Source organism: Heloderma suspectum, chromosome 4 (assembly GCF_057233095.1).
Source record: "Heloderma suspectum isolate Gila_16-S chromosome 4, 16-S_ref, whole genome shotgun sequence".
Lineage (NCBI taxonomy): Eukaryota > Metazoa > Chordata > Lepidosauria > Squamata > Helodermatidae > Heloderma > Heloderma suspectum.
In genome coordinates, this window is record NC_139461.1 from 247033446 (window position 1) to 247054424 (window position 20979).

At 45.9% G+C, this 20979-nt stretch overlaps 1 protein-coding gene across 3 annotated transcripts in view; it reads right to left on the minus strand.

The window, feature by feature from the left end:
• The window catches only part of CCND3 (cyclin D3), a 45417-nt gene that overhangs the window by 10975 nt on the left and 13463 nt on the right, over positions 1-20979 (minus strand). The window contains exons 3-5 of one of the 3 annotated variants that reach the window (XM_084853152.1): positions 16103-16262; positions 13408-13550; positions 5113-7047 (exon numbers count right to left, since the gene is read on the minus strand). In XM_084853152.1, the coding sequence (XP_084709278.1) occupies positions 6877-7047; positions 13408-13550; positions 16103-16262 (474 nt within the window). In that variant the 3' untranslated portion in view covers positions 5113-6876. Of the gene's footprint in view, positions 1-5112; positions 7048-11938; positions 13551-16102; positions 16263-20979 lie in introns of those variants that run through there. The other 2 variants (XR_014790641.1, XM_084853153.1) reach the window with 2 other exon arrangements.

The window sequence follows — 20979 nt, forward strand, 5'->3', positions numbered from 1 at the left end:
TAAAATGTGGAACTGCACATGCTCAAGAGTATTTTGGTTTTTTATCAAGACTGGCGAACAGCAAGGTGTTTGTTTTTTGTTCAAACATATCAGGAATGTAGAAGCTGTTGTAAAGCATGGGACAGCAGCTGAAGACGTTATTTGAATGTTTCACAACTAAATACAAACCCATTTAAATCCCCCCTCCCTGCCCCAGACCATTAAGTGCAGGGTCTAAAATTACTTAGCTCCACCACTGTGTGCAAATATAAATGTGCTCCTACCTTAAAACTCCCCCTGCATGCCCAAAGCAGGTCAGGGAGACAGCTAGGACTCCTATCCTCATACAGCATAGCTTACTGAGAGATGACATTAATCTGTTTTCAGGAAGGCTATACTTGTTAAAAGAGGAAGTTTTCAACCCTGGGTAGTTAACAGACACTGTTACAGCTAGCATGAATCCATTTTGCCTTTCTCCTACCTCCCAACTCCTATTTTGTCCTCATCTACCCTATCCCAATCCCAGCACTGACATATGAAGTAACCATTAATAGACAGATTCATCCTTAAGGATGCCAAATTTCCAGAATATACTCTTAGCCATTCATAGTGTTAGTTTGTTTCTTTGTTTAAAAGTAGATGTGCTCATCTCGGGAAGATTTTGGTTTTCCACTGAAGCAAGCGATCGTCGTAGACCAATGTTTATGAATGCTTCGTTGTTGTTCAGTCGTTCAGTCGTGTCCGACTTCGTGACCCCATGGACCATAGCACGCCAGGCCTTCCTGTCCTGCGCTCTCTCCCGGAGTGTGCTCAAGTTCATATTCATTGCATCGGTGATGCTATCTAGCCATCTCATCCTCTGTCGTCCCCTTCTCCTTTTGCCTTCAGTCTTTCCCAGCATCAGGGGCTTTTCCAGAGAGTTTTCTCTTCACATTAAATGGCCAAAATATTTGAGCTTCAGCTTCAGTATCTGTCCTTCCCATGAGCACTCAGGGTTGATTTCCTTTAGGATGGACTGATTTGACCTCCTTGCAGTCCAGGGGACTCGTAAGAGTCTTCTCCAGCACCACAGTTTGAAAGCATCGATTCTTCGGTGCTCAGCCTTCCTTACAGTCCAGCTCTCACAGCCATACAATTACTACTGGGAAAACCATAGCTTTGATTAGACGGACCTTTGTCGGCAAGGTGATGTCTCTGCTTCTTACTATGCTGTCTAGGTTTGCCATAGCTTTCCTCCCAAGGAGCAAGCGTCTTTTAATTTCATGGCTACAGTCACCGTCTGCGGTGATCTTGGAGCCCAAGAACGTAAAATCTGTCACTGCTTCCATTTCTTCCCCTTCTATATGCCAGGAAGTGATGGGGCCAGATGCCATGATCTTCGTTTTTTTAAGGTTGAGTTTCAAATCAGCTTTTGCACTCTCCTCTTTCACCTTCAACAAGAGGCTCTTGAGATCCTCTTCGCTTTCTGCCATTAGGGTGGTATCGTCTGCATATCAGAGGTTGTTGATAATTCTCCCGGCAATCTTAATTCCGACCTGTGATTCATCCAACCCGGCATTTCTCATGATGTACTCTGCATATAAGTTAAATAAGCAGGGTGACAATATGCAGCCTTGTCGTACTCCTTTCCCAATTTAGAACCACTCGGTTGTTCCATGTCTGGTTCTTACTGTTGCTTGACCCTCGTACAGGTTTCTCAGGAGACAGGTCTGGTACTCCCATCACTTTAGGAATTTGCCACATTTTGTTGTGATCCACTCAAAGGCTTTAGTGTAGTCAATGAAGCAGAAATAGACGTTTTTCTGGAAATCTCTTGCTTTCTCCATGATCCAGCGAATGTTGGCGATTTGATCTCTAGTTCCTCTGCCTCTTCGAAACCCAGCTTGTACTTCCGGTAGTTCTCGGTTTGCATACTGCTGAAACCTAGCTTGTAGGATTTTGAGCGTCACCTTGCTGGCATGTGAAATGAGCGCAATTGTGCGGTAGTTTGAACACTCTTTGGCGTTGCCCTTCTTTGGAATTGGAATGTAAACTGACCTTTTCCAGTCTTGTGGCCATTGTTGAGTGTTCCAAATTTGTTCGCATATTGAATGCAGCACTTTAATAGCATCATCTTTTAGGATCTTAAATAGCTCAGCTGGGATACTGTCATCTCCGCTAGCTTTGTTGTTACTAATGCTTCCTAAGACCCACTGGACTTCACTCTCGAGGGTGTCCGGCTCAAGTTCAGTGACCGCACTATCATGGCTATCAGGGACATTCAGATCTTTCCTGTATAGTTCTTCTGTGTATTCTTTCCACCTCTTCTTAATCTCCTCTGCTTCTGTTAGGTCCCTGCCTTCTTTGTCCTTTATCATGCCCATCTTTGCACAAAACGTTCCCTTGATATCTCCGATTTTCTTGAAGAGATCTCTAGTCTTTCCCATTCTGTTGTTTTCCTCGATTTCTTTGCATTGTTCATTTAAGGCCTTCTTGTCTCTCCTTGTTATTCTCTGGAACTCTGCATTCAGTTGGATATATCTTCCCCTTTCTCCCTTGCTTTTCGCTTCCCTTCTTTCCTCAGCTACTTGTAAAGCCTCATCAGACAGCCACTTGGCTTTCTTGCATTTTTTTCTTTGGGATGGATTGAGTTGCTGCCTCCTGAACAATGTTACGGACCTCTGTCCATAGTTCCTCAGGCACTCTGTCTATCAGGTCCAATCCCTGAAATCTATTCCTCACCTCCACTGTATATTCATAAGGGATATGATTTAGGTCATACCTGAATGGTTTAGTGGTTTTCCCTACATTCTTCAATTTAAGCCGATATTTTGCAACAAGAAGCTCATGATCTGAGCCACAGTCAGCTCCAGGTCTTGTTTTGACTGACTGTATAGCGCTTCTCCATCTTTGACTGCAAAGGACATAATCAATCTGATTTCGATATTGACCATCTGGTGATGTCCATGTGTAGAGTCGCCTCTTGTGCTGTTGGAAAAGCGTGTTTGCTATGATCAGCGTGTTCTCTTGGCAAAACTCTATTAGCCTTTGTCCTGCTTCATTTTGTACACCAAGGCCATGCCTGCCTGTTATCCCAGTGATTTCTTGACTTCCTACTTTAGCATTCCAATCCCCTCTGATGAAGAAGACATCTTTTTTTGGTGTTAGTTCTAGAAGGTGTTGTAGGTCTTCATAGAACCGATCAACCTCAGCTTCTTCAGCATCAGTGGTTGGGGCATAGACTTGAATTACTGTGATGTTGAATGGTTTGCCTTGGATTCGTACTGAGATCATTCTATCGTTTTTAAGATTGTACCCCAGTACTGCTTTTCCCACCCTTTTGTTGACTGTGAGTGCTACTCCATTTCTTCTAAGGGATTCTTGCCCACAGTAGTAGATATGATGGTCACCCGAATTAAATTCGCCCATGCTTGTCCATTTGAGTTCGCTGATTACCAAGATGTCGATGTTCAATCTTGCCATCTCATGTTTGACCACCTCTAGCTTACCTTGATTCATTGATCTTACATTCCAGGTTCCTAAACAATATTGTTCTTTACAGCATCAGATTTTCTTTTCACCACCAGACACATCCACAGCTGAGTGTCCTTTCGGCTTTGGCCCAGCCGCTTCACTCTTTCTGGCGCTACTTGGAAATACCCTCTGCTCTTCCCCAGTAGTTTATTGGACACCTTCCGACCTGAGGGGCTCATCTTCCGGCATCATCTCTTTTAGCCTTGTGATACGTTCCATGGGGTTTTCTTGGCAAGAATACTGGAATGGGTTGCCATTTCCTTCTCCAGTGGACCACATTTTGTCAGAACTCTCTGCCATGACCTGTCCGTCTTGGGTGGCCCTGCACGGCATAGCTTATGGCTTCACTGAGTTACGCAAGTCCCTTCGCCACAACAAGGCAGTGATCCATTAAGGCTTTACCAGTTTTAATTGCACTCAAGGAGCCAGTGTGTGCAAGACAGCATGTCAAAGCAACGGACCAGTATGCTGGATTCTTAAAAGCCCAAGCCAGGTTTCAGAAGCAGTCTGACACAATTCTGGGATGTACATACTGCTCCCAGACCCATTTAGAGAGACTCAAACAGTGGATCAAGTGCATCTTAGGACAGTTGCCAGTTTATTCCAAGAGCCGTATCATCTGACCCCAGAGCATTGAGTTAGTTACGGGGGGGGCCCTGACCACACCACCATCAAGTGCTAATCGCAATTGCCTTGACAAGAATAAAAATGAATTCAAGACCTTTTGCCATCTAATTTTAATTTCCACAGGCCAGAATTTAGTTAGCCAGGCAGGCTTATAAGACAAGGCTATATTTCAGGTGCCATGGTCACAAGCCATATAGGGCTGTATAGGCCATAACCAGCACTTTAAATTGTGCCCAGAAACAGACCAGTAGCCAATCAAGCTGTTCTGACAAGGAAGTCACATGCTCCCTGTGACCAGCTGCAGCATTCAGGACCAGCTGAGTTTCCAAACACTCATCAAAGGCAGCCCCACAAACAGGGTGTGACAGTAGTCCAACTGGGATGTAACGAAGGCATGTGTCACTAGGCCCAGATCAGCCACCTGCCCCAATTAGTAGCCCAGCTGCTACATTTTGTACTGCAATGCCCTTGAGCCTTGCTCCTTTTTGTCTTTTACACACACACATGGTGAACATACTGGTTGTGATATGCCAATTTGGATCAGTTGCTATCCAGAACCACTCACTGGACAAAGATGACATAGCTGAGAATATTCTGAAACCATCTACCAGACTGAAATTGCTAAAAGTGGATTGATTAGTGAAGTCTTTAGAAGGCAGATATCACGAGCAGCCATTATCTTTTATTCTTAATAGAACCTATAGAAGGAGGCGGCTTCATGAGAAAGTCAAGCTGAATTCTACATCCATTTGGGATGTTTCCAATGTTAGTCTTACTTAGAACAGATCCACTGAAATGAATTGGACTTGTTAGACTAACACTGGACAAAGAACTTAGGGTACAATCCAATGCATCTTTAGACAGAAAATGTCCTACAATGACTGGCTGGGGAATGTTGGGATTTGTACGACTTTTTTCTGTCTAAATGTTTATAGGATTGCACCCTTAGTCATTTTAAGTCATATTTCCAAAGCCTAGGAAAGAAGGCAAGACTGCCAGTTTTAAAAAATCCTTTATTGCAATGTAATAGTTTCCCTAACAATTGGATTTCAAGTGAGGGTGAATATCACATTAACAAACTTTATTTAAAGCTGTTATGTGATTATATATATATATATATATATATATATATATATATAATCATACACACACACACATATGTATACGTATCTATAAAATGCATTCCCCTCATTTCCAAACTTCTATGAGGTTCTAATGGATATGGACTTCCCATTCATCAGAAGTATTGATGGCATTTTAATTATGAGTAATGAGGCTTAAGCACAATGAGGGGAAAGAAAAGGCAAAAAAAAGCTTTTTCTTGTTGGCAAACGTGACTGTCTCCACTGGTGTTTTAGGTAGCATCAGTTCATATTTGTTTTCCAGGTGGAGGGTTGAAGAATGGAATATCAATAGAATTCAAAAGACAAAAGTTTGCTCCCATGACTACAGTTCACCCATACCTAATAGTCTTAAAAGTGATCTTTTATAAAAGCAGCATTTAGAAAAAACAAACAAACACCTTTTTTTCTGAACACACAAGAATATAATTCTCAACTCCAGTGCAGTCTGCAGCTCATCATATTGTAAACTCTCAGGGAAAAGTGATTAATCTTTTACCCCCATATAAAAGCAGGCGATAAGTTAGGTATGTTTTGACTTCCTCCTAATCCTCCATCCATCCTTTGCATGTAGCTCTCCTGCCTCTCTCTTTTGGCAGTGAAGACGAGAGGGATTTGTACATACAAGTATAGCAGCACTTATTGGGTGTACTCTGATGCAAATGACCTTGACACTGACTGATCTCTCAAAGCAGCCCAGAGGTATGAAGGAGAATGAGGAAGAACATTAAGGCACTATTTTATATGGCAAGAAGGGATGGACCAAGGTAACACACTCTTACTGAGCCTCCTCCTTCATTCTGCAGTTTTGCAAGATTCAGTCCCTCCAATAAATAAAGTAGCTGATGGGTCTCCTAGGAGTAAACAAAGGCAACTGGGTGCAAGTACAATTTATCCCTTCGGGCCTTTGTGAAGAGGGGATTTTCTGCCCCTAAGCTTTCACTATGGCAAGCAGCACTTTACAAGCACCTACACAAAGCAAGCCAGCACCCTCACACACACACTCATTTCCCAATTGTGCTACTATCAATCTCCAAAGGGAAATGAAGACTTCCTTGATATCAACTGATGCTGGAAAGGGATTCCACAACTACATTTCGAAGACTACGGTCTCTTACCAGTGCCCATATGTGGCAGCATTAGCAAAGCAATCTCAGCCAAGGAGGTCTCAGGTGAATGTTCTTCATGGAAGGTGATTTAGATAACAAAAGTGCGTTTCCTCTCTTGACATGCATGCAACAAGCATGCAGCAAAGATTGAGAAAAAATAGCAGTGATCAGCAGCGCCCCACCAACAACGCAAACCCAAACTGAAGAACGTTTTGAACTGACACTACGCTCACCCATCCCTCCCAAGTTCAAGGAAGGTTCTGCCAACCCCACGAGACTGCCCTGATCTGAGGAAATAAATCAGGCTAGCAAGGGAGAAACAGTCCTACTGCAAAGCACCTATTCCTTTTCAAGTCCCACCCAGTTCCAACAGTCTTATTACAAAGATGATGTTCACGAAGGAAATCCTCTCCCATTCCCTTTGTTCTTCAGTGATAACATGGACAGGCAGAATGTTTCGGGAAGCCTCTTCCCTCCTGTGTCAAGCTCTACTTGCTGGGAGGTGGGTGGTAACAAGGAGGGCTTGATCACAGGTTGATGTCTGTGACATCCGTAGGTGTGCTGGTCAGGTTGACCTCCTGGCTGTCTGGGTAAACAGCATTCTTGGAGGGACTGTATTCTTGCCGAGGCCGAGAAGTCTGTTTCAGATTCTCTGCTAAAGCAGCCTCAATCTGCTCCTGACAAGCTTTCAGACAGTCCTGGGAAAAAGGAGAGCACAAGAATGAAAAAGGTATTCATTTCTACTTTTTTCACACCTGTTATATGCCTATTTTCAGCACAATTGAGCATCTTGAAATGTTTCAGAACATCCATATTTAGATTGGACAGGCAGATCTTTTAGCTCCAGTGAAGTAGCAGTCACTGATCTAGTCAAGATAATCATGCAGGGACTCTGCAGGGCAACTGGGACTCAGTTTATCTAAACCTGAATTGTAGAATAGTATTGTCCTGGCTATTCTATGATTCTCACAATACAGTTGTGTAATGAACAGTAAGATCGTGTGAAACAGAGTTAGGAATACTCAGGGTGTGATTATAGTAACAGAACAAGCTGAAGTGACCTGCTTCAGAGCATCCAGTGAGATGTGACCCTCTCACTTTCCAATTCCACGGAGGCAAAGAGTTTCCCCTTTACATATTTACTGTCATCACAATTATGGACTGCTCTCCCCAGTGAGGTTCATCTTTTCAGCACTAGGTTAAGGCTTTCCTTGACTCCCAGGCATTTGACAGCACAGGATGGGACGCTTCAGTTTTTTATCAATCCTGGTAGTTTTATAGTTTATTGCTTTTAACTTGTTTTTAAAATTCTTGAACGCTAACAGTTTTATATGATGTTTTATCATGCTGTGAATCGCCCAGAAAGCATTAGCTATTGGGCTGCATAGAAATACAATAAATGAGTGATGTGGGTTTCAATCCTGTCTATACAACGAACTCCACATATACAAACAAGATTCACAGCCTCACATTCATTCACTTACCACCATACAGAGCTTACGCATGAATCTGCCAGTCCGCAACACAACATGAGCAGTTTGTCCTGCTAGAATAGCCAGGTTTCAAAGGCTGAAAATTGTGTGCTGTACCTTTGGAAGGTGCTTTAAAGGCAGAAAAAGTGGATACCCCCACTGCCCTGCCCCCCTTCTGCATTGCATGGGGCAATATGGAATCCTGCTTGCTGTCGCAGGCAGGAAGGGCTGTTGTGAAGGGACCACAGCAGGCCGCAACACCACACCCGCCACTTCTCGTTTAGAGAGAAGCTGCCACCACCAAAAACACTGCAGTGTCTTGCTTTGGCACACATCATGGACTGGAGGGGAGGGGCTGATGTAAAACACTCCCTTGCTGCTGCTGCCACCTGCTCTTCCAATAAGACAGTGTGTAAAGTATTACTGTAATGCTAGAAAGTGTTCGGTGGTATATTTTTTTCTCCCAAGGGTTTGAATGTGCTAGGCTGCTTGTGGCTGAGCTCTCTAGGCTCTAAAGATCAATTTTGTCAATGCTATGATCTTCAATGCAAGAGAAAATCTTGACCTTAAATTTGGGAGGGGTGACATGAAGCAGTGGTTTGTTTGGGGGTGATGAGGAAACCCCTCTAGTTTTGCAATGAGTCACAGTGGCAGGCCCCAACAGGCACCATCGCCTCCTGAATCTCCTTCTCTCAAGGCCAAGAGTCGCCCTTTCCCCGCCACTTATAACAAAGTGACATTTAGTCTCGCAGAATCTCAGGGTTCTGATCGGATTGTTAACAGGCTCCCTGAGTCTGGCTCACAGGATCCTGCCATGTATACAATCTTACAACGAATCCACATATGGTTCTTAGAAATTGACAGAGGATGTGGCAAGTAAAAATAGCAACACCCAACACTCCTTCCCCAAGACGCTTACACTTCCAGTAACTATGGCCTCTGAAACCTCCACTCAACAGCAACAAGAGCTCTGCGAGGGCCATTCTAAATTTCCTGGCCAGCTTACAAGCACATGGGAAGGAAAGGGAAGTAAAAACTATGAAAAGAAGAAAATTGATTAAGGAAATTCAGAAGCATTATAGTTAGTGGTTCTTCACAGGAACTACTTTTTTGTGAACTGGACTTTCTGAGTGTACTTTGCAGGGGAGTCTCCAGCACTATTCAGAAAGCTAAGGAAGGGCTGCCGCTCAGTAGCAGGGTACTTGCTTCGCATGCCAAAGGTCCCAAGTTCAGTCCCCAGCATCTCCAGACCACCGGAGAACTGCTGCCAGGATCCTGAGCTACTGGAAGTGTCCAGTGCAAGAGGGATGTTCTGTGAAGGACATGGAGCAGCCCTGTGGATCACATGCTGGTTAATGCAACCAACACAACACACAGAGTTGTGACCAAAGCACCTGAGAGCTAAAAGTGTTTACCCTTGCTGGAAGAATACATAGCCGCTAACCAACAAGCACATACTGATACTGAAGCAATTGGCATGCTGATAGGAAAGACGGGAATACAGGTGTGGGGAAGAGGTAGGGCTGGGGTAGAGAACCTGTGGGCCTCCAGATGATGTTCTTGGACCAAAGCTCCCATCATCCCTGACACATGGTGAAAAGTTAAGGCACAAATAGACAAAGCAGCTCATCTCCCTTGTAGAGGGTCAACACAAGAGAGAACAAACAGCCCAAGTTGCCAGTTGAAGTGCCTACCCAGCAACCCTTGAGCAGAAACAGCTGATTAGGCATGGCAAGAGACCTCATGAAAAGGGCCCCTTTTCTGCTAGCTTGTCCTCTAAACTTCAGTCCAGGAGACAGAACCTCAAAAGACATAAAAAGTGAAAGACGCAAAAAAAAAAAACTGGGCAGGGAAAGGGACCCCAGCTGATAAGACAAACGGAGCGCTCCAGTTTAGGGTAGGCCAGAGCCTGCAAGGACTGCATCAGGCCTTGGCAACTTTAAGTGCATCTAATCTTCTCTTTATGAGCGTGCCCCCTGCTGTAATCCTCTCTCCACCTCCCACCTGTTCTCCACTGCCTTCAAGCAACTGTGCTCACAGGGTCAGCATTCAGCTTCAGCCATATTCACAGGAGCAGCTTGCAAGCCAGCAGCTGGCTGCGGGCAATTCAGGCAGCCAGGGGCATAAAGCCAAAGAAACCCAGCCTTCCGCTCCACGACTGTCAGGCAGCAATTACTGGATCTGCAAGAAAAGTACAGTCCCAGGGCCCCTGCTCCGCCTTCCAGTTTTTCGCCAGGTAACAGAATACACAAAAGACCAGCTTTGCCCTCCTCCTTGGCACCCAGGCAAGGCTCAGGAATGTCACTTGAAGTGAGCATCTCTGGATGCGGCACTTGCCCCTGCCAGGAATCTGACACTGAGCCGCATGAACAGATGCTATGCTGGTTCCAGCTCTCCCTGATTGGCCAACCCCGTCTCCAACACCTGCCCACTCAGGTGACTGGAGGCTTTTCAAAAGGGCCTCCTGTGTGGAAAAGACAAAAAGGAGCGAGCGATGTGGAGCATCATGCGAGCAATCGGCGGAGGAGCCATCTGTGGTGTGCAGCAATCGTACACTCAACGGCAGGCCAGGAGCTGGCATGGCACCCTGGGAAAGCGCAGTTGGGCTTTAGAAAAGCAGCCAAATTTGAGGAAACCCCCACTGGCCGAGGAAGAGTCACAGCCACTCTCTGTGTTGGCTTTGTCCCCAAAAGAGGACGCTGGCTTGGGAAACAGGAGAGAAGCAAAAGACAGAGAGCAAGTCTGCCAGCCAGAAAGCTCTGCTAGCTAGTAGGGGACTTGATCCCTTCCTGTGCCAGCCATGCAACCCTTGCATTGCAAACAGGCAAAGAAAGCCAACCGTGTCCTCCGTTTCCGGAGGGCGCAGTACTTCCGCCTTGGCCTGGAATGTAAAGAAGAATCAGCCACTCTCAACAGCGTGGATACATGCATCCGATGAAATAAGCGGCTGCGAACAGCATCTCCTGCCAAATACAGCAGCTGGCCTCTAAGATGCTGAAAAAAGCTTCTACGCTCTTGATGTCAGAAGCTACGAAGGCTGCTCATATGGAATTATGCTGGTTAGAAGGGCCAGGATCTCATGCAGGTGCTCAAGGGCTTCTGCATGCCACACCTGGACTCCCCAGATTTTCCTTTCCATATGCAAATTCCCACGCTGTGTCGGAGGCCCCTTCAGAGGGCCCCTTCTTCTAGACTTTCTGGAGCAGCTTTCAGAGGGCGCTGCAGTAGAAAGGAGAGGCACGAGTATCTCATGCAATATTACTGGGCAGCATAACCAGGAGGCTGAAGAGAATGGCAGGGTTTGCCATTTCCAAGACCTCAGGTGAAGAGGGATGGCTGAATAATAGGAAGTTACTGAACGCACTGATGGTTCTACTCCTTACCGTCTTGTTTCGACAACTGGACAGCATCATCAACAGCCCCACAAGGAAAGAGGAAGAAATGGGGACCCATGCCTGAAATTTTACAACGCACGGAAAACTAGGAGCTGTTCAGACATATCCCCAATGTGTAGACTTAATGCACAGGAGGAGAAGCAGCATCGAGGCCAGCTAGCCCCATCCCCAGTGTTCCCACTGCTGCCTGCACATATACCCTTCTAGTGCTTGCACATGCAGCATCAAAAAGGAAGAGCCCTCCGCCTGTATAGCTGTGAAGGCATGAGAGTCTTATGAACACCCTTTCTGGTTTGTTTAAGAAGTCTCCGTTAAGCCAGGCATGCAGAACCTGTTTCAGCCCAAGAACCGATTGCCAGTTTGGAGAAGCTCTTGGGGGCCACATTCCAGGGGTGGGCGGGGCTGAAGGCAAAAGGGGCGGGGCCAAAGTCCAAAAGTACTAGCCTATTTTAGCTTAAAGCTCCTCCTGCCAGGAACTGAGCATTAGGAGAGGCGTTTCAACCTTTCAGAATGGAAAAAAGACCGTGCAAAAGCCGGAAAAGCGGCAAACAACTGCTGGTTGGGGGAAAGGGGGCGACACCTTCTGGGGAACCCCAGAGGGCTGGATTTGCCCGAGGTCCTTAAGCACACTTCCAGATGGAATGAAGGATTTTGAATATAAACGCTGCAATCGTAAACGCACTTATTGCCAATCACATCTCATTAAACTCCAGGTGACTTACTTCTGAGTACATATGCGCAGGATTGCACTGCAAGGCACTGAAATGGGCTCCATCAAGGAGATGCAGGCTTCTTTCCTTACTCTGCCACAGGCCCTTCCTTGATCTTGGGTGGATCTGTCCCCAGCGGCCCCATTCTGCCTCACAGGGAGGTGCTCAGATGCATGGCCCACTTTTGCACAAGAAGTGTGGCAGCTCAGTGATGGAAGCACACGCTTTGCATGCAGGAGCGTCTAGGTACAAGTCCCAGCATTTCCAGGAAGGGCCAGGAAACAACCCTGCCTGAAGCCCTGGACAGCTGCTCCCAGTCAGTCTTGATAATACTGGGCTAGATGGACAATAGCCCTAGGCAGCCTCCTGTGTTCCCAATCCTGGAAGGTGAAGGCTTTTCCCAATTCGCAGGGCAGCAGCTGTGCCATCCTAGGACCAGGGTTCTTCTTCGAACAAATATGCATTTCCTCACTTGCCTGTGTGGTTTAAAATGGTAGCAGCAGGCCAAGCATTTCCTCAGCTTAATGCTGCTGGTTTTATTACGTATTCATTGATCTGATAAGCTTTATTGTTGGGTGGTTGTTTTAGTCAGCTGCCTTGATTATCCAAGTGATAGAAAAGGTGGGACTGAAACACTTTAAGGGCACAGTCCTATTGGATCCACCCTGGGTACTCAGAAGCCTCCGAACTCAGAGGCTTATGAGTATCCAAAGCACAGCGGGAGGTGCCCAGTGACTCCTGCTCTGCAATTTAGCTAGAAGGGCATTTTTGCCCATCTCACTAAGGCATCAGGGAGGGGGAAGGAAAGAGGCTGGGGATAGTTCGTGTCCCCATTTCCCCAGTCCCCTCAACACCCACCAGCACACCCCTTTTCCCTTGCCTACGAAGTCACGGACACAGTTCTCTCCACGTGAGCTGCAAGGGGGAGGGGCAGGGACTCGGACTCTTGGGTCCGAGGTCGGAGCGTGTCTCCGGCCTCAGATCCGGGAATCCAAAAAATCCTAGGGCCCCAAGACACTGTCTAGGGGCATTAGGATTGCTCTCTTAATCATTAATCAATAAACAGTAATTACAGCAACAGTAGGTCATCTCCTCGTTCAGATTCTACAGCTTTGTTGCCAGAAACATTTCATGGCTGTCATCTAAAACAGGGACAGGGAACCTGTGACAGATCTTCCAGATCTTCCTGGACTACAACTTCCATCACCCCTGATCATTGGCCATGTTGGCTGGGAGCTACCAGGTAAGGACAAGAGGTCACCAGGTAGAGGTTTGAGCTACAATTTGTCTGTGCAATGGTTTCTGCAGAGATGATGCCACTTGGCATGATCAGAATCTCTGACCACTTTATAAATAAGAGAGAGATCCTTTTTGTTCTGGATGTGGGCAGCTGAAGCTGCAGCAGCTTCCTGGATTCAAGCAGCAAAACCCTAGGAGAATCCCAGGTTTCTGATTCTGAATCCCTCTGATCTTATACTCACCACCTCTGTGCCTGTAATGCCAGCAAGCAGTTCTGTAAGTGCCTCACCAGAAAAATCGCCAGATGAGGTAGAGAGGCCGTGGACTGCCGCTCCAATGCTCCCTGTAGCGATCATGGATGGTGGGTACATAGCAAATGTGTAATCTACAAATGCCAGAGGACAGAGGGTATTACAAGGAAGGAAGAGACACAAATCCACTTGCTTGCGACTGCATCCAGTGAAGTATGCTATCCAAACAGAAAGGAGAACGGCACAGCCCGTATGGGATATGAGTTTAGGACTGAAAACTAAGCAAATTCAAACTAGGTTTAGCAGACAGCCTTTTCCAACTTAGGGAATCCAGAGTGGTGGAGGCATTAAAAACCAACAAGATACAGGTTCCTCCCCTTTTAGTAAATTTAAGCTATTTTATAATTTACTCAAAATATTTATATCCTCTGCCATCCTCCACCAGGTGGCTCATAGCAAAATCACAGCAGTACAACAATAAAAACTACTTTAAAATAATAACCATGCAATCCTATACATGTCTACTTAGAAAGAAGTCCCACTGAGTTCAACTGGACTTACTCCCAGGTGAACAGGTACAGGATTGCACTGTTAGGAAGTAAGCCACATTGAATTCAATGGAATTTACTTCTGAGCAAAGATGTATCGAATTACACTGTCAGATTTCCAAAAACAGCTGCATTAAGTATCCAAGTCATTGGAATTCAGCTCCCAAATGCCCTGCTGAATAAGCGGGACTTGCAGTCTCTTCTACAGGCCCTCAAGGTCAGGCTTCAGCAAACCTCCTCTGAGAGGTGCTTCCACAATCCCAGGGGCCACCACCAAAGAAGTCCTGCTCTTTATTTGTCTCGATGGAATGACAGAACATGGAGCAGGGCCCCAGTGTTGAGCTTAATGTGCAGGAGAAAACATATGAAGAGAGACAGCCCTATAGGTATGTCGGTACTAGGCTGTGAAGGGCTTTAAGAGTTAAAAACAACACCCTGAATTGAGCTCAGAAGCTAGCTAGTTCGGTCAGGAAGTTGGAAACTTTACTCAGTATATTAAAAGCACACAATCCATTAACTTATAGTTTTGCAAGGGAATGATAAAAGCATGTTTTCCAGAAGTGGAGTGCACAATGGGGACAGGAGGAGCATATCTCAAAAACACTGGGCTTAAAAGAAATCCAGTGCATCCTACTAATAGTTCTGCCACTGCTTCCTGTAGGTGTGCTGTTTACACTACCATGCATCAGTCTTTAGTAACTGACTGTTCTTCCAGCTGCAGGGGAAGGAAAAGGGAAAGCATTACCGCATGAAGCATTCTCTATTTACTTCTAGGTCATCCAGAAGTGGATGGAGAGCACATCCTACAGTTGCTAAGCAGCCACTAAGTGCTTCCTCTCCACAATCCCTGAAACCAGCACAGCACTGAAACACACCTGGAAAGGCACATGAAACCCATCCAAGACACTTTATTACCCAAGGGCAGCCTGCCAGTTAGAGCAAGGTTACACACAAACTACTTGTCAATGGCATGTTACTGGCAGCAAAGAAGCATTACTGACGCATGTGACGCCGTGCCTTTGTGGCAGAACTGGAAAGAATCCTTGCACACCTACAGTAAAATGCAACTGTAGTCATGGCAAAGTTCAGATCCGCTCCACAAATGCAGAAAGAACTCAGGAGTGATTGTAAGAAGAGCCATGCTGGATCAGACCATCTAGTCCAGCATTCTGTTCACACAGTGGCCAACCAACGAGCTGTCAACCAGGAACCCACAAGCAGGGCATGCGCGCAACAGCACCCTCCCACCCATGTTCCCCAGCAACTGATCTACATAGGCTCACTGCCTCCGGTACTGGAGAAAGCATATCGCCATCTAGACTAGTAGCCATTGATAGCTTTTTTCCTCCAGGAATTTGTCCAACCCCCCTTTAAAGCCATTCAAATTGGTGGCCATCACTACATCCTGTGGTAGTGAGTTCCATAGTTTAACCAGCCACTGTGATCCAATGCCCATTTTAAAGGGCCAATAGGACTTGACTGTTTGGTGAGCCCAGGCATTCTACCCTAATTAGGCAGAGGGCAGGTAGCACTCTGAAATGGTATTGTAAAGGTTCTCTCAGCCCAACAGAACTGCAAAAGAGAGAAGCTGAGCAAATCATAAGCAGTAACTTCAGCAAAAGGCCCTGCCATGGTAGACAAGTGCTAAAAGCCAACTGGACCTGTCCTTCATATGCAAAGTAATATTTTTTGCAGCTATCGTATGTTATCTTCCAATGAGAATCTTTATAGTGGTGCATTTAGCCTAATGCATTCATCACACGTACATCACCCTTGCCTTTCAGACATAGAAACCAAAGCTCAGAGGTTCAGGGAGTTGATGTACGTGGAAAGATGCTGTCTCTTTGAAACATAAGAGCCTAAGGCGGCTCTCCTCAACCTGCAGCCCTACAGATATGTTGGACTACAGCTCCCATCACTCCCAGCCAACATGCTCATGGCCATGCTGGCTGGAAATGATGTGACCTATAACCCAACCCATCTGGAGGGCACCAGGTTGCAGAAGGCAAGTCTAAGCTGACACTGAGAATTTGGTTAGCACAGCTATAAATTAAAAACTCAGTCTCCTTTCAGCCCCACTAATTTAACTACTGCTCCATCCTTCCAGAGAAGGGTATGTTTTGCAACACAAGCTATACCTGTAGCACACAATGCAATGAATGTCTGTGCATGTTTCTTCACCAAGTCCACCTTATGTTGGGGAAGTGGCAGCTGCTGGAGAATATGATCGAGGAAATCATTTGCTATTACTGACACCAGGTCCCATTTTAGCTTCTCTAAGACTAAACACTCCCAGTCCTGAAAAGAAAAAAAGGAGCATGTTAGGCAAAACAGAGCAGGTCTTTGCAACCAGACATCACAAAACAAACCAGCAAGATCCATGATGCTATAAACACATCCAGAATACTTCATAAAACATCCCAGCAAAAGGTTACAATGGCCAATAAGCAGGGAAACCAGGCTTCTGGCTGACTAGGATCTTACTGTGAAAAGACCAATACGGGGTTCTCTCAGCCCAACAGAACTGCAAGAGACCAGGGGTCCCCAACCTTTTTGGATCTGTGGGCATATTTGGGAATTTGATAAACTGCTGCAGGCACCACCACAAAATTGCTCCCACAGAGGATGTGGCTAGTCACATAATCACTGCCATGGGGGCCTGGTTAGTCAAAAGTGACCTAAAAAGTTGTGTCAGGGGGAGAGACATAGCAAGACTAGAGGCTGGGAGGAAGAAACAGCAAGGCAAAGGGTTAGGGGGAGAGAAAGAACAGCATGGGTAGAGCCTAGAAAGGGAGAGAAAGAAGACTACCCTAACATTTTGCAAACTTTTTATTTAAATAAATTTTTTTTGAAGGGGGCAAGGGTGGAGAGCTTTGTGGGTGCCGCTGGAGGGCTCCATGGGCACAATGGCACCTATAGGTGCTGTGTTGAGGACCCCTACGATAGGCTACCATGTGGACTCTGCTGTTGTTGTTCAGTAAATCCTCTTTCTAGGAGATAGAAAAGGTTTACACAATTCCTCCTTCCACGCCCCAGCTGAGATGGTGGGCAAGCCTTCTGCTATCACTCCTGATGGATGAAAAGCCAGCCTTGGCCATTCCTCCCCCCTGCCTCCCAGGTAAATATTGTGCAGGGGTAAGTAGAAAGCAGATCTCTACATGATCCAAATCGACCGTTGATGTCCCCATGCAACTACATCAGCATTCCCCTACTTGGTGCACATCATCATCCCCAGCCAACATGGCCAGTGGCTGGGGGTCATAGGAGTTGCAGTCCAATACATCTGGAGGTCACTAGGTTGGGGGAAACCTGAGCTATACAATAAAGTCACAATTGGACACGCCACTGGATGTTTTCTAAAGTGGGCTGAAGCATGGAATTCTCAGTCTGTGATGAAGCCCTGACATGATCTATTTGCCAAAAGCAAACTGCAATCTAGACTAGGATTTTCAGTAAACACCCCATTCCCAGCAGTGACTCCATGATGCAAGGTGTGGCATGTGTGTTTTTATTAAGAATCTAGCACATCCTTCCCCTACAGGGTGCTCTCTAGATGTTTTGGACTACAACTCACAGTCCCAGCCTGCATGGCCATTGGTCAGAGATGATGGGAGTTGTGGTCCAAAACATCTGGAGGGCATCAAGTTGGGTCTAGCCCAAAGCTTCAGACGTTCAGGTGACTTTAGGGTCAACATCATGGAAGCTGGCTTCCTCCTTTATCTGAAAGGGCCATCCCATCTTTTCCCCTGGCTTCCTCTTCCAACAACTCCAATTCCTCAACTTCAAATGCTATGTGAGGACAAAAGCTGATTAAGGGAAAAATTATGGCATTCTGCATGCGCAACTTTCACTTGCCCCTGTGATTCTCCCATGGAAAGGATTTTGTGCTTAAACACCAATCTGCTTTTGGAATTCAGGAGACTTTAAAGAGCAATCTGGCATTTCTTGGGCTGTGTGCTGCAAGATCCCACAATATACTAAGTATGACTGCGCTTGTTTTCTCCAGGTTCTTCAACTTTAACCATTAAGATGTTCTTTCATAAGCAAATTCATTCCCCTAAACCCTTACTGTACTTTCAATAATGCAACTTCCTCTATAGCTATTTCTCAATAAGCAGCCCAATGGGCCACATCACATCTTTGGAGGCTCGCTACACCCCTGGCCTCTTCTCTTCCTTTGTCACTGCTCTTTCATCTTAGCCACTATGTATTTTTCTTTGGTGCTATAGGTGCAACATATGCATGATAATAAGGAAACATGATAGCCAGAACTGGGATACCAGCAGCCATCATGAGCAGAAATATATATGGAAAAGTCAACACAAGAGGCAGACTACTCTACACAGATATGTGAAGAGTCTTTGGCATCCTAAGCCTTTTTTTTGTTTTTTGCTGCTACAGACTAATACAGTTAACCCTACTGAAGAACCCACAGAGATGCAAATAACTACTCAGAAAGGGGCATATTCCTTCCTAAAGCCCCCGCCTTCACTTGTGTGTGGAACAGCTTCCTGTTTTTGCAGAGCTGCTCAGTGCCATCAGGTCCTTCCCTGGGGTAATTTAATCCCCACCACCACCCACCACCCCTTCCCCATTGATTTACCTGTGTGCATAGGCCCCAGGGCTTTTTGTGATTTCCAAAGCAAATGAGCTCAGATTGGACTGTTAAAGACAGTTTTGTATTCCGCAAATCCTACCAGCTTAAATTGTGACCGAAGCACAGCATCTGATGTTACCTCTTTGCCTCCACTGGCACAACAGGAAGCTAGCACTTCCTAGAGCAACCCTGGAAATGAGCCAACATGCTAATTTCCAGAATATTCCAGAAATGACCACTTTGGCTAGTTTCTAGGGTAGCTTTAGGAAGCGCTAGCTTCCTGTTGCGCAGGTGGTGGGTCCTGCTGGCGCATGGGCAGTGTTGGATACTGCCCTAAGAGTCAAGCTGACCTCTTCCTTCACTGAGAATCAAGCAGCATAAGAAGCTACTGGCTTACATTTATCTCCTGTAACATCCATTTGGGCCTCAGATTCCTGGTCTGCTCTGTGACTAATGCCCAAGGTGGAGTCAGAAGTAGCTTGTATACTGGCTTTGGCAGTACTAGATCAGCGGGGAGCCTCTTAGGTTCATTAAGAGTTTAAAGTTCTCATTCTGAACACGCTCCAGAGAAGCTCTGATGGTGCAACTTTACAGTGAGCTACTTTATGGAAACAACTCCCTCTTCACTTAAAAACAACAACATATCCACACATTGAACTGACAGCAAAATCAAAGGTAGGACAACTGTCACAGATACAGTTTAGCTACCCAACCCACTCAGAAACAGATGTAGATATTGAAATTGAAAATGAGCAGGAGGAAAGAAATACATTTTGCAAATAGGAAACTTCAGTTAAATATGCACTGTTGACTCTCCTGTGAGAGATGAAAGCTCAAGGTGTCACAGTTCTTTAATGAAAACTGAAACAATTTCAAACAGGGCCCTTCATATCCGCAGTCACTTTACCAGGTTGAAACAATCTGTATGTGTCCGTGTATAGTGGATACCCTTAAGAAACTGAGGCCTGATCTACACGTGCAACAGAACAAGGTGATAGAATCCTGAGGTGGTAGACCAGACTGTATCACTTCAGGCCACAGGTGGGAGGTGCCATTGTTTAATGCTCCCCCATGAAATTATTCCTCGCAAGTAAAAAGGACCTAAGATATCGGGGGAAAAGATTTTAAGACAGTCTCCTCTCAGTGCTATGCTAGTTTTTTGTTAGCAGGGACTGTTTTACACAGGGCATCATTGAAAAACAGGGTACACACACAGGTGCAACACACTGCAGTCTGAAATGGAACAGTCCATTCTACCATCTCATGTCCAGGCAAGTTTAAACAGAACTAGTAAGTACCTGACAGCTCTCTAAAAGAACGTGGAATGTTGGGAAAGTTCAACTCCTCCCTAGGTAAGCTGTGTACAGTAAGGTAGCACTGAGGGCCTTTGCGAAGAAAGTCCCCTGATATCTATGGAGCTGTCTGGAGGGTCTTAAATAACAATAATCCCAAGCATTGGGCAGACCAGATGGTTAATGAATGAACTCTGAAAGCAGATCCCATCAAGCCGAAGACCTTGTGACCTGCTGACACTAAATGCTCTCTCCAGCCATCCTTGCAGCTAAATGTGCATGCAGCAAATTGGCTGAATGAATGAAGCGCAAGGCAGCTTAGATAATACCCGTAGACGGAAACCCAGCTTCCTTCAAGTGAATAAATTCCTTGTTGCATCATTTCCTTCTACTAAGAATAACCTCATCATGATTTTGAGGGCTGAGCTGGTGTCAAGCAGGCATCCTCTCCTGCAAGAGGAAATTGGCCTGTTGGGAAAGTGAGGCGGCTTCCCTTCCAGAAGCTGCCTTGATGCTATATCCTGACAAGTTGCCAGGATGTAGCCATTGTCCAAACCTTAGATGAAGACGCTTTCTCCTTCCTCTCCCTGGATCACTCTCACTGCCTACTTGTGAAACAAAGAGAAGCATGGGACATTATTAGCACACAGGAGGGAAGTAGCAGCTCTCTGCGGTTGTGTAAGCAAAGTATTAACACTCTCAATCCCAGAGGCAGATGCCATCCAGCAGTACCCAGGGGAGCCATTGACCCTTCTTAGTCCTGGAGAGTTTCCAAGAGCAAAATGGAAATCACTCCGTAGTCCCCCAGCCAAAGGACCAGACGGTGTCTCAATTGCAGCTCTGGGATCAAGGGACAAACTGACATTCCCATCTGAGCCCTCCATGGCTTCCGCTAAGGAAGTCTTCAGTTTCTTTCACTCCAGACAACATGCCGTGGCTCGGTCCAACTTGTTTGGAAGACCCTCTTCCTAACATGTTTGGTGTATTCAGGCAAATACACCCCCTTTTTTTCATTCTTAGTCCCGCAGACAGACAGCTAGAAACATGGTCACTGCAAATACCTCTTCAATGGAAAGGGATGGGTCAGACTCCAAACACTGAAAGCACCTACATTTTGATACTCGAT